Source organism: Condylostylus longicornis, unplaced genomic scaffold (genome assembly GCF_029603195.1).
Source record: "Condylostylus longicornis isolate FDR11 unplaced genomic scaffold, ASM2960319v2 ptg000007l, whole genome shotgun sequence".
Lineage (NCBI taxonomy): Eukaryota > Metazoa > Arthropoda > Insecta > Diptera > Dolichopodidae > Condylostylus > Condylostylus longicornis.
This window is the reverse complement of record NW_026577976.1, coordinates 810,160-823,297: the sequence shown is the minus strand read 5'-3', so window position 1 is coordinate 823,297 and position 13,138 is coordinate 810,160. Positions and strand designations below refer to the sequence as shown.

Below are 13,138 nucleotides of genomic sequence, written 5' to 3'. Positions count from 1 at the left end.
TTTATTATTTAATTATATTTTTTTCTATTTTTTTTTTAATATATTCGAGTATATGCACATAAACTATACAAATATAACCGCGAATCGAAATATGTATATAAAAATATAAACATTTTTTTTTGTCTTAATTTTTAATATTCTTTAAATTATTAAGAATATATAATAAAAGACAAGCAAAAACCAAAATAAAAAAAAAAGAAAAAAAATAAAAAAAAATCGTAACTAAGACAACTTATTAGATTTAAGAAGTTGATTTGACCTCGACACTTTTAGATTTTTTTTTTAAGTGTGTTCTTTTCTCTTTTTATTTTGTTGTTTTTTTATTTTCCCCTATATATTCTTTGAGTTCTTTAAACGCTCTTCATCAAAATATGTAAATACGCCAATGTCTGATATTAATTTTAGATTTAAGCTATTTTATATATTTTTATATACATTGGTACATACAATTTTTGTTTTATTAAATTTATATGTATATATTATTTTTTTGTACTTGTCCATATTATACATATATAAATATATATATACATATATTATATATGTATATAATTTTCAAATTATTTATTTAATGTTATTTAAACATTTTTCTCGACAAAACCAAAATATAATTTTTAATATAATAAAATAGAAATGTATGTGGTACAAAAGAGAAAGAAAGAATCATAAAAATAAAAATATTTTTAATTTCAGGTAATTGAAAATTTTCAAAAAACAAGAAAAACAAAAAACAACATCAAAAAAGCTAAATATACTCCTAATGTACAATTAAAAAACAAGGAAAAAGAAATAAGAGGGGAGTAATGTACTCCTAAAAATATTCAAATATCTTATTTGATTTTAAACATCTATATATTACTTATTATAAAATCATCAATATAATAAAATACAATTATAGTTTATTATATTTAAATGTATATATATAGTTATAATATTTTTGTTATTTAGTCTTTTTCGAAAATCCCTGTTGTCATACACTTTTAAAACAATTTTTTTAAATTGTTTAAATATAAAAATTAGTAGAATTTTATACGCGCGCTAAATTTTCTATTTTAATAATATTATTGCAAAATTATTTAAAAAAAAAAAATAAAAAGGCAAAAAAAAAAATCATATACTCTTAAATTCAAAGACCAAAGACCAACGAAAATAAATATTTATACATAAATGTTAAAGATTATTTTTTTTTTCTATTTGCGGTTTGTTTGTTTGAGTTTGCAAAATTTGATTTTTGCCAGAATTTTTAAATAAAGTATATATGCAATATAAATAACATTTACGTATATATATATATATATTTTTATGTACAAGCTTGTCTATATACATATATATATATAGAGAAGCTTATATATATATATATATATATATATATATATATTTATATAGACAAGCTTGTTCATAAAAAAGTATATTTCAGTGTATGCACTAAAAAATTTTGATAAGAAGAAAAATCGATTTCTTTTTTATCTGTGTATGATCTTTTAACGTACCTACACAATATTGATAGTACAAAAGTATTTTTCATTTTTTTTTTTTTTTTGTTTACTATAAACTACATACATAGGTATATGTACAGATTCTAGTAATATATAAACTGATTTTAACCAGACTATATATAATATTCTAAAATACATATATTATGTGTAATTTGTCTAATTTCTTAAAATATTTATATTTTTAGAATGATCTTTGAAAACATGGGATAGATCAACACGTGAAAAAAAACCTACACTATTCTATATACATATTTATGTGTGTATATATATAATGTTGATATATATATATATATATATATCAATATTAATATATGAATGTTTAAATTAAAAAAGTTTATAAAATATATGTTTATTTGTAACGTCAGCTATATTATGACGTCAATTGCCTTATTGAAAATAAATATAGAATAAATATAATTTTAAATAAATAAACGTCACCAATTAATATTTTTATTAAGTAATTATTTTATGACAAGATAATCAATTTTTAATAGTGAATAATATTTAAATTACAAAAACAGAAAAATAAACAATTTTATAAAATTAAGATGTTTAATTAAAATCTATGAAAAATTTTCCTATATATACAGCAGAAGCACATATTTCAAAAATCAATTCATAATTTTAATATGCAATATTTTGATAACATCTCTATGCTATATTTGAAATATAAAAATTAAGAACGTTTTTGTGATATATACCGTAATTCATTGCAAATTGTTGGTATAAACAAAAGAAAATGTTATAAATAAATTTTTTTATGCATACTTTATACGATATATATACTTTTTTACGAAATAATATATCACTTTTTTATTTAAAACATATATATATCAACTTTCTACGATATATATCATTGTTTTATGACATATACCATTTTGGTATGATATATATCGATTTTTACATTATATATCCGTTTTTGTAAATATATATATATATATATATATATATATGACTTTTTCACTTTATATACAAACTTTGTTATATATCATTTTATTAACGATATAAATTACTTCATCAAAACATCATTGAAATTAATTCACAATTATTACGTCACAGTAGAATTTGTTATTTAATATAAATTTTAATTAAAATTTTGTTCAAAGTATTATTATATATTTTGTATTATATATTTCTATATAATAAAATAGAAAAAACAATATATATGTATATAAAAAAACAAGTAAATATTAACTCTAAATTAATTGTTAAATCATTTTTTAAATGAAAAATTTTTTGCTAAGATTTTAGCAATAAGTTAGTAATAAAATTTATATAATTTAGTATTGATATAATTGTAATAATATATACATAAGTTAGTATTGATGTGTATTACATAATCATAACTTTAAATGCTTTTAAAATGTTTGATATATATGAATGATATAGTATTGATTTATGAAAATGAAATTCTTACCTTATATTTACCATCTGCTGTAAAATTATCATCATCTGTTGGTATAACAGTCGCGACTCTGTAAGAGTCCGCTCTTCCATGCTAAACAAATACAAACGATAAAATAACAAAATAAAGAAAAAAACATGAAGCAAAAACACAAAATAAAAATAAACCAAAAATAAAATCAAGACCAAAAATTTCATTATAAAAATATTATTATATGTATATGTAATTAAAAATTAAAATATAAAAATACTGATGATGATTATTTTTATTAATTTAAATAGAAGAAAAAAGCAAGGATAGTAAGAGGAATATATTTTGATTTTTTATAAATATAATATTATAAATTTATTGATTATTCAATTTTCAAACTTCAAAAAAAAAAAAAAAAAAAATAGTCGAAAAAACATAAAAAATTTAGAACAAAAAATTTTTTTTCATAAATTTGCTCTGATTTGTAATAAGTACATACTATAATGTATAAATGTATGTATATATAATTATTGTAGAAATATGAATATGTATGTGTGTGCATGTTGTATATGGATTTTCAATAATTGGATCACATATTTAATAATCAACTGTATATTATTTAATATTAAAAAATTAACATAAAAACAATAATTTTAAAAAAATAATAATAATAAAATTATTAAAAAAAAAAAGACTATATAAAAATTAAATAACAAAAACTTGACATTTTTAGTACAAGTTCATTTTCATTTCACAAAATTGAACAAAACAAAAGAAAGAAGAGCAAAAAACATGAACTGTGAGAAATAAATTGAGAAATTTTTACTTATGAAAATTCACTGAACGTTATGTAACAAACAATATTTTTTTTTCTAAATGAACATTTTTTCCTAATGAAAAACTAAAAAAATAAAAAACACAATATGCAAAAACTAGTAATTAATTCTAGTTTTTTGATTTTCTTACATCATTTACACAGAAAGAAAAAAATATTAACTTAATTAAAATTTCCATTTAATTTTCTATTTAATAATTTTTTTTTTCACTTTAAATCTCCTCACCTTGATTTACTTATATTTAATTTGTAAAAAAATATTATTAAATTTTTTTTTTCAAATTATCTAAAACTAAATTTCACTTTATACTAAAATTATTTCCTTTTTTTTTTAATTTTAAAAAAATTTTCTTTATATTTTTATTTCAAATACACTTTTCTTTTCTTTTCACATAACTACCAACTTTTCCATATTGATTGAACGACGAAAAAAGAAAAAAAGGAATTAAAAACAAAGTAAAAATGTAGAAAAAAAAATATTTTGGAAAAAAATAAAAAGCTTTTACATATTTGAGAAAAAAAAAATGTGGAAAAGCTTTTCAGTGTTATCCTTACGTAAAAAAAAAAGTTTTATAGAAAAAGAAACAACAAATTAAATACTCAAATATATAATCGTATATTATAACAGTTTGGAAAAGGAGGTAGTAAAAATAAAAATCCTTTATACAATTTTATAAAATAAAAAAAAATTTTTTTTTAAAATTAAAATTTTACTAGCTATGTAAAGTCAAAATTTATTTATGAGAATATTATTTTTATAAATTTAATATTTATAAACTTATTAAATTATAATCTAATATTAAATTCTCCTATATATTATCAAAAAAAAAATATTTCATTTCCATTCAAGAGGAACAGCAAGAATTTTACTTTTAAGTTTATACAAAAATAATCAATGTAAAACAATAATTTACTATCATAACAGTAATCAATACACTATGAATATTTTCCTAAATAACCATAATAACAAGAAAAGAGAAAATTTTAACATATAACAGTTATACAGTATTCTACTTTTCCATCAGAATATTGCAGCAAATCTAAAAAAAAACAAATTAAAACAAAAATAATAAGAAACTGCAAAACAAAAAATTCTCACAGATAAATTTAAAATACAAAGAAAAAAAGAAAAAAAGTTTTGCTCCGTTTTTCCTCATTTCTTTTTAAAAACTTTGCTCTAATTTTTTACTGTTATATTTTTCTTTATACACAACATTTATATGAATAATTCACATGTATTAGTGAGATATTATAGCAGCTGTTTTAATATAGCATATAGCAATCATAATTCGCTTAACATTTTCGAAATTTATGAGAAAAAAAAAAAGTTTATTCTTTACTTTCAGAAAACTCTGAGGCATGAAAATTTTCTTTTTCGAATTAGAATTTTTTTTTTTTGTGTTCTATTAGAATAAAATGAGAAATAGCGGTAAAATGAAAAATATATATACTTATATGTCTTTTTATATTTCAGCTTTAAAATGCAAAAAAAAAAAAATAGAAGAGAAAAATTCCAAAAAGCTTTTGACAAATAAAAAGGAGGAAAATTTTTCGTTTTTATATGTGACCGCACAAAAATAAAATAAGGAAGAAAATTCGTAAGGGGAAATATTATTAGGGTATAAGTACAGCCATACATACATACATATATGTATGTGTTGATATTTTTCGAAAACAATAAAGCTTTTTTAAATTTCTATTTAAAACGTGTATGAAATTGTACAAGAAAAAAGTTTTTTTTTTTTTTTTACTGTTACAAAACAATAAAACAAAAAAAGAAGACAGAAAAAATTTAAGAGTCCTTGCAATTTTATTTTTTTTTTTCGGTTTTTTCTTATTACTCCTATCATACTACTGAATTTTTTGCTTTTTCAATTTTATATTTTAAGTAGAACAAACAAAAAGAAAATAAAAATGGGAATCGATATTAGTTTTCCGGCGACATAATTTTTTTTTTTTTTATATTTTTACTTTATTTTTTACCTTAAGGTTTTTTTTTTGTTTCATTAAATCAAAGCAACAAAAATTAACATATATGTACATACTTATCCAAATACAGGGATTTTTCATATGTATAAATCCAAAACGCATATAGAAAGGAGCGGAAAATAATGAAATTTTTTTTCAGGTAGGTACTTTTGTGTTAAACAGAAAAGAAAAAAAAATTTTTTTTTTAAACTATATGTATGTATATAAATGTGTTTTTTTTCCAATGTATGTATACACACGTTTTATATGATGTAACAATGCAATCAACGAGTTAAAAAGGATATTTGAATGGTTGAAAAGCTTTAAGGGATATTTGAAATATTATGATATATAAGTATGTACATATGTATGTATAGTAAATTTTTTTGTTTTATTTCTTTTACATAATTTCTAACTACATAATATTTATATTACATCATAACGCATTTTAATATTTTTTAATATTCTTTAACATTTCATTTCTCTCCATTTTTATTTCTTTTCATTTTTAATATTTCTCCACAATTTTATATGTACTTCTTCTTTTTATATAAATGTGTATAATTGTATATATATGTATATATAAGAATGATTCATTAAATAATCGAATACATTAATTATTTTATTATTTCATATTTTTCGATGATATTATGTAATAAGTGAATTTAACTATATAGGTATTACATATATATTTTTAAAGAAGAAAAAAACATGTCAGTCTGTAGTTTTTTAAGGTTATGTTAAGAGATTAAATTTTTTATTTAAAATTCTTGATTGATTAATGTGTATCAATAATAAAACAACATTTTATTAAATTTTGGATGAAAATTTTTTTAAAAAATTTTAATATTATATTGGAGTAGTTCCCCAAAAATGTATATACATATTTTGTAGCCCGGAAAGTAATATTCATTTAATTCTATTTAAATAAAATGGTAAGATTGATGTTATTTGGATTTTTTGGGAAAATAGCATATTTTTCGAATAATTTCCATATAATTTCTTAAATATTTTTAAAAGTATAAAGTATTTAAAATTTTGTTTTTAAATAAAAGTTATCTATAATCAAATAATTATTGGGAAAACAAAGAATATAAAATGCATATGAAATGCATGTTACTCAAAGCATTAGACATAATCGACACAAGAATAAATATTTAACTTTTAATTTCAAACTCGTTAGAAAATAATAAGATTTTAAAAGAAGGCAAACAAGCCATATATAAAGACGAAAAAATTAATATTTTTACATAACTGAAATAGAAATGCAATTTAAATAATTATGACATACAAAATAATTTTCAAATAGAAATTCTAAATAGGTATACATATAAGAGTTATTATTGAAACTATAATAAATACAAAAGAAATTTTTAAATGTATATAACAAATATGGATTATGAGAATACTAAATGAAAATAATGAAAATTAGAAATAAGAAGGGCATGATGATTATAAAATAATTTTCTTTTACCGATATACATATACATGATATACATATGTATTATGTATAATTTTTTTTTTTGTTCCTTACTTATTTACTTCTTTCTATATATCCATTTTATTGTATCTATGGCGCATGAGTTAAAAATAATTTATATTTATAAAAAAGAAATACTAATAAATATGTGAATCGAATATAATATAAGTACTTGGTTTATATTTCAAGATTTTCTTAAATGTAATAAGTACTTATTATATATGTATATACATATTATTAATATATTTTTTTTCTTTATAAAATTAATTTATGTATTCATTTTCATTTTATATTCTTATAATTAGATAATTTTGTAACAGAATTAGTTATATAAAGTTTAAAATTCAATAATACACATTTATAGGTCTCTTTTTTCATATAAAAATAATTATACACACATATACGTATATTGTTAATAAAGATTTTATTAAATTTTTATTCAATATTTACTAATTTGAAAATTGTAATATTAAATTTGTTTTATCAAAATATTTTTAAAATTAATTCAAAATCAGGGTAATAATAATAATTTTACACATTTATGTAATATTTATAAATTGCATACATTAAAATAATTCTTTATGTCAATAAAAAGCTTTTACAATCGAAAAAACCCCCAATTGAAAGGAAAAAGATTTTATGACATAACTTAGTCGTGTGATTTTTTTATCAATAATCTTTTTAATTTTAAAAATAAGAATATCTTTATTTCCAATATTTTTTAATTATCTTATTAAAGAACAAGGCCTAGAGCTCTGAAAACAATATTTAATAAATTTTTATATTGCAGTTTATAATTTCTTTTAGCTAAAAATGCCATACAGAAAAAAACTCAGAATTTTGTTAGATAAATTGAAAAACAAAAGTTCTGAAACTAAAAGAGTATATGCATATGGAGTAGAGCATGAATTTATTGCATGAACATTATGTGCGGGAGACAGCATTAAGCTTAAAATTCATTTAGTATACAATCATTTATTTGTAATTTATATGTTGGTATTTGAAAATCTCCCACAAATTTAATTTCGCTAACAATTAGCGAAAATATTCAATTGCAACGGAGAAGTTCTTATGTTAGCCTAATTTGACATAAAATTTGAAATATATAAGAAAAAAGATTTATAATAGGTCACCCCCCACTATAGCCATCGTAAATTATGATGTTATCTACAATAAATAAAAAAAAAAAAACAAGAATAAGATTTGCAAAATTGTTTTCTTTTTCTTCCTTTCGCAAATAATTTTGTGAATAAAAGAACACGTTGTTTCATTTAGAATTAATAACATGTTTTTTTTTTTTTGATTTTTTTTCTTTTATAGTAAAACTTTAATATTATATCATAATGAACCATTAGCAATAGCAACAATATTATTTTAAAAGTAAATAAAGGCACAAATTCTATTTAAATAAAAAAAAAAAAATTAATTTTTTTTTTGTTTATTTTCATAGTGTTCCGCTGTACAGGGTCAAGGACGTTTAAAATCAAAAAAATTTTATTTTGACTTTTTTTTTTTGCTTTTCCTATACTATTTTAATCGAAAATTAATAATAGAATAGTGTACAATAACTATGCATACTTTTGTGTATTTAAAACGTATGTAGAAAAAAAAATGAGATAAAATTTGTTTGTACACTTTCCATATGTAACGAAATCACATTTGAAAATTTATATATATGTAGATCGAATGAACAAAAAGTAATTTAAATACAAAAAAAAAAAAATGTTTACAATTAAAATTTTTCCTCAAAAGAAAAACAAAAATAAATTCACTAAAAAGCACGCGCGTTTTTCATTAAAACACAATCGTTTCCCTATGGACTGATAATGAATATCATCAAGTTTAATGAGAGAAGAAAAGTGTATTATAAAAGATTAGAAAAATATTTGAGATACATAATATACCTACATACAGAAAATTTATGGACTACAATAAAATTGTTTAAGTTGTAAAAGTTAAAATAATAAAAAATGTTAATCATTGTTAATCTTTTAGAAAAAGCAAACACTTTAAATTATTAAAATTATTACCTATTTGCTTTTTAACAAGATATTATTAATAAAAAAAATATAAAGTGCACTTGATTATAATTTTAAATATTCTCATATCATTTAAATTTTTTAACTACATTCCATATATGTATTAAAATAATAGACAAAGCTATTTATATAGTTAAATTTTTTCACTTATAACGTGCTTATATTAAGTAACTGCTATAGGCTATATTAATTTTTTATAATATCACGTTTGATTTGAAGAGAAAATCTCACAAAAAAATATAATGAAATATGGCAATTAACATCAATTTTATTGCTTTTAGAATAAAGCAATGTAATTGCTTTTTTTTTTTTTGTTTTTTAATTATATAATATACGCGAATAATATTTTGACTATTGATCATTAAAATTAAAAAAAAAGAATGTTATTAAATTTGTTCATGTGTAGTTAAATTAATAATACACTAGGTCCTCGATTAACGACGTTCGATGCGTTCCTAGGTGCAATCCTCGATGCGATGCTCGATGCCATTTTCGATGCGTCCCCGAAAATTGCGTCCTAAGTCGAATCCTTAATAAACGAGTTTTTTTTTATATATATATACGTATACATACATACAAATATACATTACATATACTTATATATATTCATATATATATATGAATATAAATGTATTAATTTACTAATAATATAGTAATTTTCTAATAATACTTATATAATTTTGTTTTTAATTTATTGTTTTCCGAATATTACTTTTGTTTTTTAAAATACATTGCCAAAAACGACGTAACTACGAAATTTTTTTCACTTTTTTTTAAAAGCGTCGTAACTGCAAATAAAAATCGTTGTATGAATTAGAAAATTTTAAAACAAAGGAGTCGAAATCCAAATCGTCGAATATAAAGTGCGTCGTAAATTGGGGACCTAGTGTATATACAAATGATCACTACTATTAGATATGAATCTAATTTATTCTAAAGTATTTGAAGCCACATACAATTGTTATATATATATATATATATATATTAGGTACATATTACACGCATACTTAAATTATAATTATGTGGAAACTGTATAATATGAGAAGTTTGAAATTGTTTTTTAATATTAAAGTAATGTTCTTTTAATAAAGTTGTATAACTATTAGATATGATATATTTGAAAATACAATCAGTAGAGGAGGTTGAATTTTATGTAAATTAATTTTTTTTTCATTTTTAATGGTCATATAATGAAACTATATGATCTGTTCCAATATGGTTTGCAATAGGCTATAGTTTATTTTAAATCAAAACATTTATTGGAAATATGGTAAAAATTTATTTGAAACTCCTAACTATTACAAAAATTTACTGTGGGGGGTGTAAAAATGTATTGTGGGGGCTGTAGGGTAATGAAAAATATGAATGTAAAAAATTTTAAAAATTACAAAAAATAAGAAGCAAAACCAATATTTTTTATTGTTGCTATATTATATAAAATTAATAAAGAATCTCTAGTTACTGTTATAAGACAATTTCGAGAGGTGAGTCCAAAATAAGGAATTAATTAAATAGTGAATAAAAATAGTAGTTTGCGGGAGCCGCCTCTTTAAAAACAAAACGATTGCTGGTCACAATAACACGAAATCAATTAATTTTCTATAGAATTCTAAAATACGTAAAACTTAAACTAAAAAATATTTATTATTTGACATACTTTGAAACCAACCTATTTAACTATAATTATAATTAAATTCATTTCAATTATCCACATTTTTAATAATAATTGTATATGTACGTATATGTGAAGTTATAATCAGCACGTGAATGATTAATCACACGAGAAATATTTGAACTGTCTCTATATGTTTATTACAAGTATATATACAATAATATGTATGTACTAATGTCAATTTTTTATAATAACTTTTAAAGAGAATTTTTATTTTATAAAATATGCAATAAAATATTTTTGAATAATAATTTGCAAATGTATTTTGAAGAATTTATTTAAATTATGAAATTATCATTATAAAAAATCCCGTGGAAATTCCAAATAAATTTCAAAATTTTTAAATTCGAAATAACAAGAATATCGTAATAATTATTATGAAGTAAATAAAAGTTACCTGTATAATATATGTATACCTATATAACATGTGTATATACATTTATTAATTTCATAGAATATTGTGTGTTCCATTAGCACCTGTATAAATTTAATATTTACTTAGAATATTTAATAGGTATTATATGGATGAATAGATACGCGATGTAGGCAATTTTTAATGATTTTGAAATATGTATAATATTTCTAATAATTTGAATACTTTAATATTATCGTATATATATATATATATATATATGTATATTACGTATGTATTGTTAATTATTACTATTGAAGTAATTTTGACATATTAATTTCAATTGTATATTTAATATATACGAATATTAAAATATAATATATGACTAACAATTTTATTAAAGAATTAATAGTAGATTGAATTTTTTAACTACGTCAATTGAAATCTTAATTTGATTATATAACTTTCATTTATTAGTTTTTTTTTTTTCATTTTAAAGTTTTTTCCTATATAAAGTATCTCAATGAATTTTTTATCGCGTGTTGTTTGGATATTTTATGAAATCAAGTCGAATAGTATTGGCAATAAATTTATAAATATCAAAAATATCTAGTCAAAATAATCAATATTAAAATTTTGAAATTTTGCTATAATTTAAATTGAAATACATAATACGACAATGTGTACAAAGTAAAGTACGAACGCGGTAAATCGAAGAATTCTTAACAAAATTCATAGGCCTATAGAAGCACTTGTAAAATACTCTAAAATTACAATAATTAGTTACGTAAACATCTCTCTTTGATGTAACCTCTTTAACATACACAAGGTATATTTTTATCACCAATAAGATTTTAATACAATATTTAAATAGAGTTGTATTCGCATACTTATATTCACAGAAATTCATCAGAATATTACCATAGGTAATATATAAGTTCAATAATAATCGAAAATAAAAAATACTTTGTATTACAGCACATATAGCATATCTGTAAATAATTGTACACAGCATAGTTTGTATTATGTATATATATAATATAATATGTGTAAAAGTATATGAAGTTTTGTACAACGAATTTCGAAAAAATTAATAAAAATTGAAATTAACAAAATATCACGTACGGTCATATTAATATAAATTTTATAAGAACATGTTAATATTATTAAAAACCCTGTATTCTTATACATTTAATATAAGCACGTAATTTTAATTTAACATTTCAATAATAATTATATGTAATTGTCAAAATATGAATTATTAACATTTAATTTTTGGAGATACACAATTAGGTTTGAAGTAGTATTTTGATATCTCGAGAATATTGTATAAGTCAAAATGCAGTTACAGGCATGGTTTGTAAAAATGTTCAAATTCGTCTTATGTTGGAATTTATATTAATTTTCGTAATTACTACCTATATGTTTATGGAAACTGGATTAAAGAATTTTTGTATTTAAAAATTAAAGAACAAAACATATACATTACTGTTTATCCCTTCAATATTTTTATTATTTTTGAATCATGAAAACAACTCTCTATATAAGCACTAAATGCAAAATAATAAAAATTTATGTAAAAAACTTACATTCACAATGTATTGAAATGGAAAAGGATCTGCAGTATATATTTGAAGTTCTTAAAACAGATACGATTTTTTAGACCCGATTCTGAAACTGAATTCAACCTCAACGCAAAATTTCAGAATTGAATATAAATATTTTATATTTGTATTGTGGAACTCCTGGTATAATTAACAGTGATAAAATATGCTAGTAAAACGAATTTACGCTTTTAAAAAATCAAAATTTCTTTTAAAAAATCAAAATTTCTTTTATAAATCAAAATTTGTTTCTACAATGTATGAGTATTTTGTGTTATTGGCTATGATATTAAGGTGAATATATGAAGAGCTATGATATT

The 13,138-nt window shown here is 19.8% G+C and overlaps 1 protein-coding gene across 11 annotated transcripts in view; it reads right to left on the bottom strand.

Moving 5' to 3' along the window:
- Positions 1-13,138, bottom strand: part of LOC129618494 (sodium/potassium-transporting ATPase subunit alpha) — a 69,862-nt gene that overhangs the window by 28,669 nt on the left and 28,055 nt on the right. For 4 of the 11 annotated variants that reach the window (XM_055533283.1, XM_055533282.1, XM_055533281.1 and 1 more), the window contains exon 2: positions 2,911-2,991. The exons of 6 other annotated variants lie outside the window; for them this stretch is intronic. In XM_055533283.1, coding sequence (XP_055389258.1) covers positions 2,911-2,991 — 81 coding nt within the window. Of the gene's footprint in view, positions 1-2,910; positions 2,992-3,929; positions 4,070-13,138 lie in introns of those variants that run through there. One more of the 11 variants, XM_055533292.1, reaches the window with a different exon arrangement.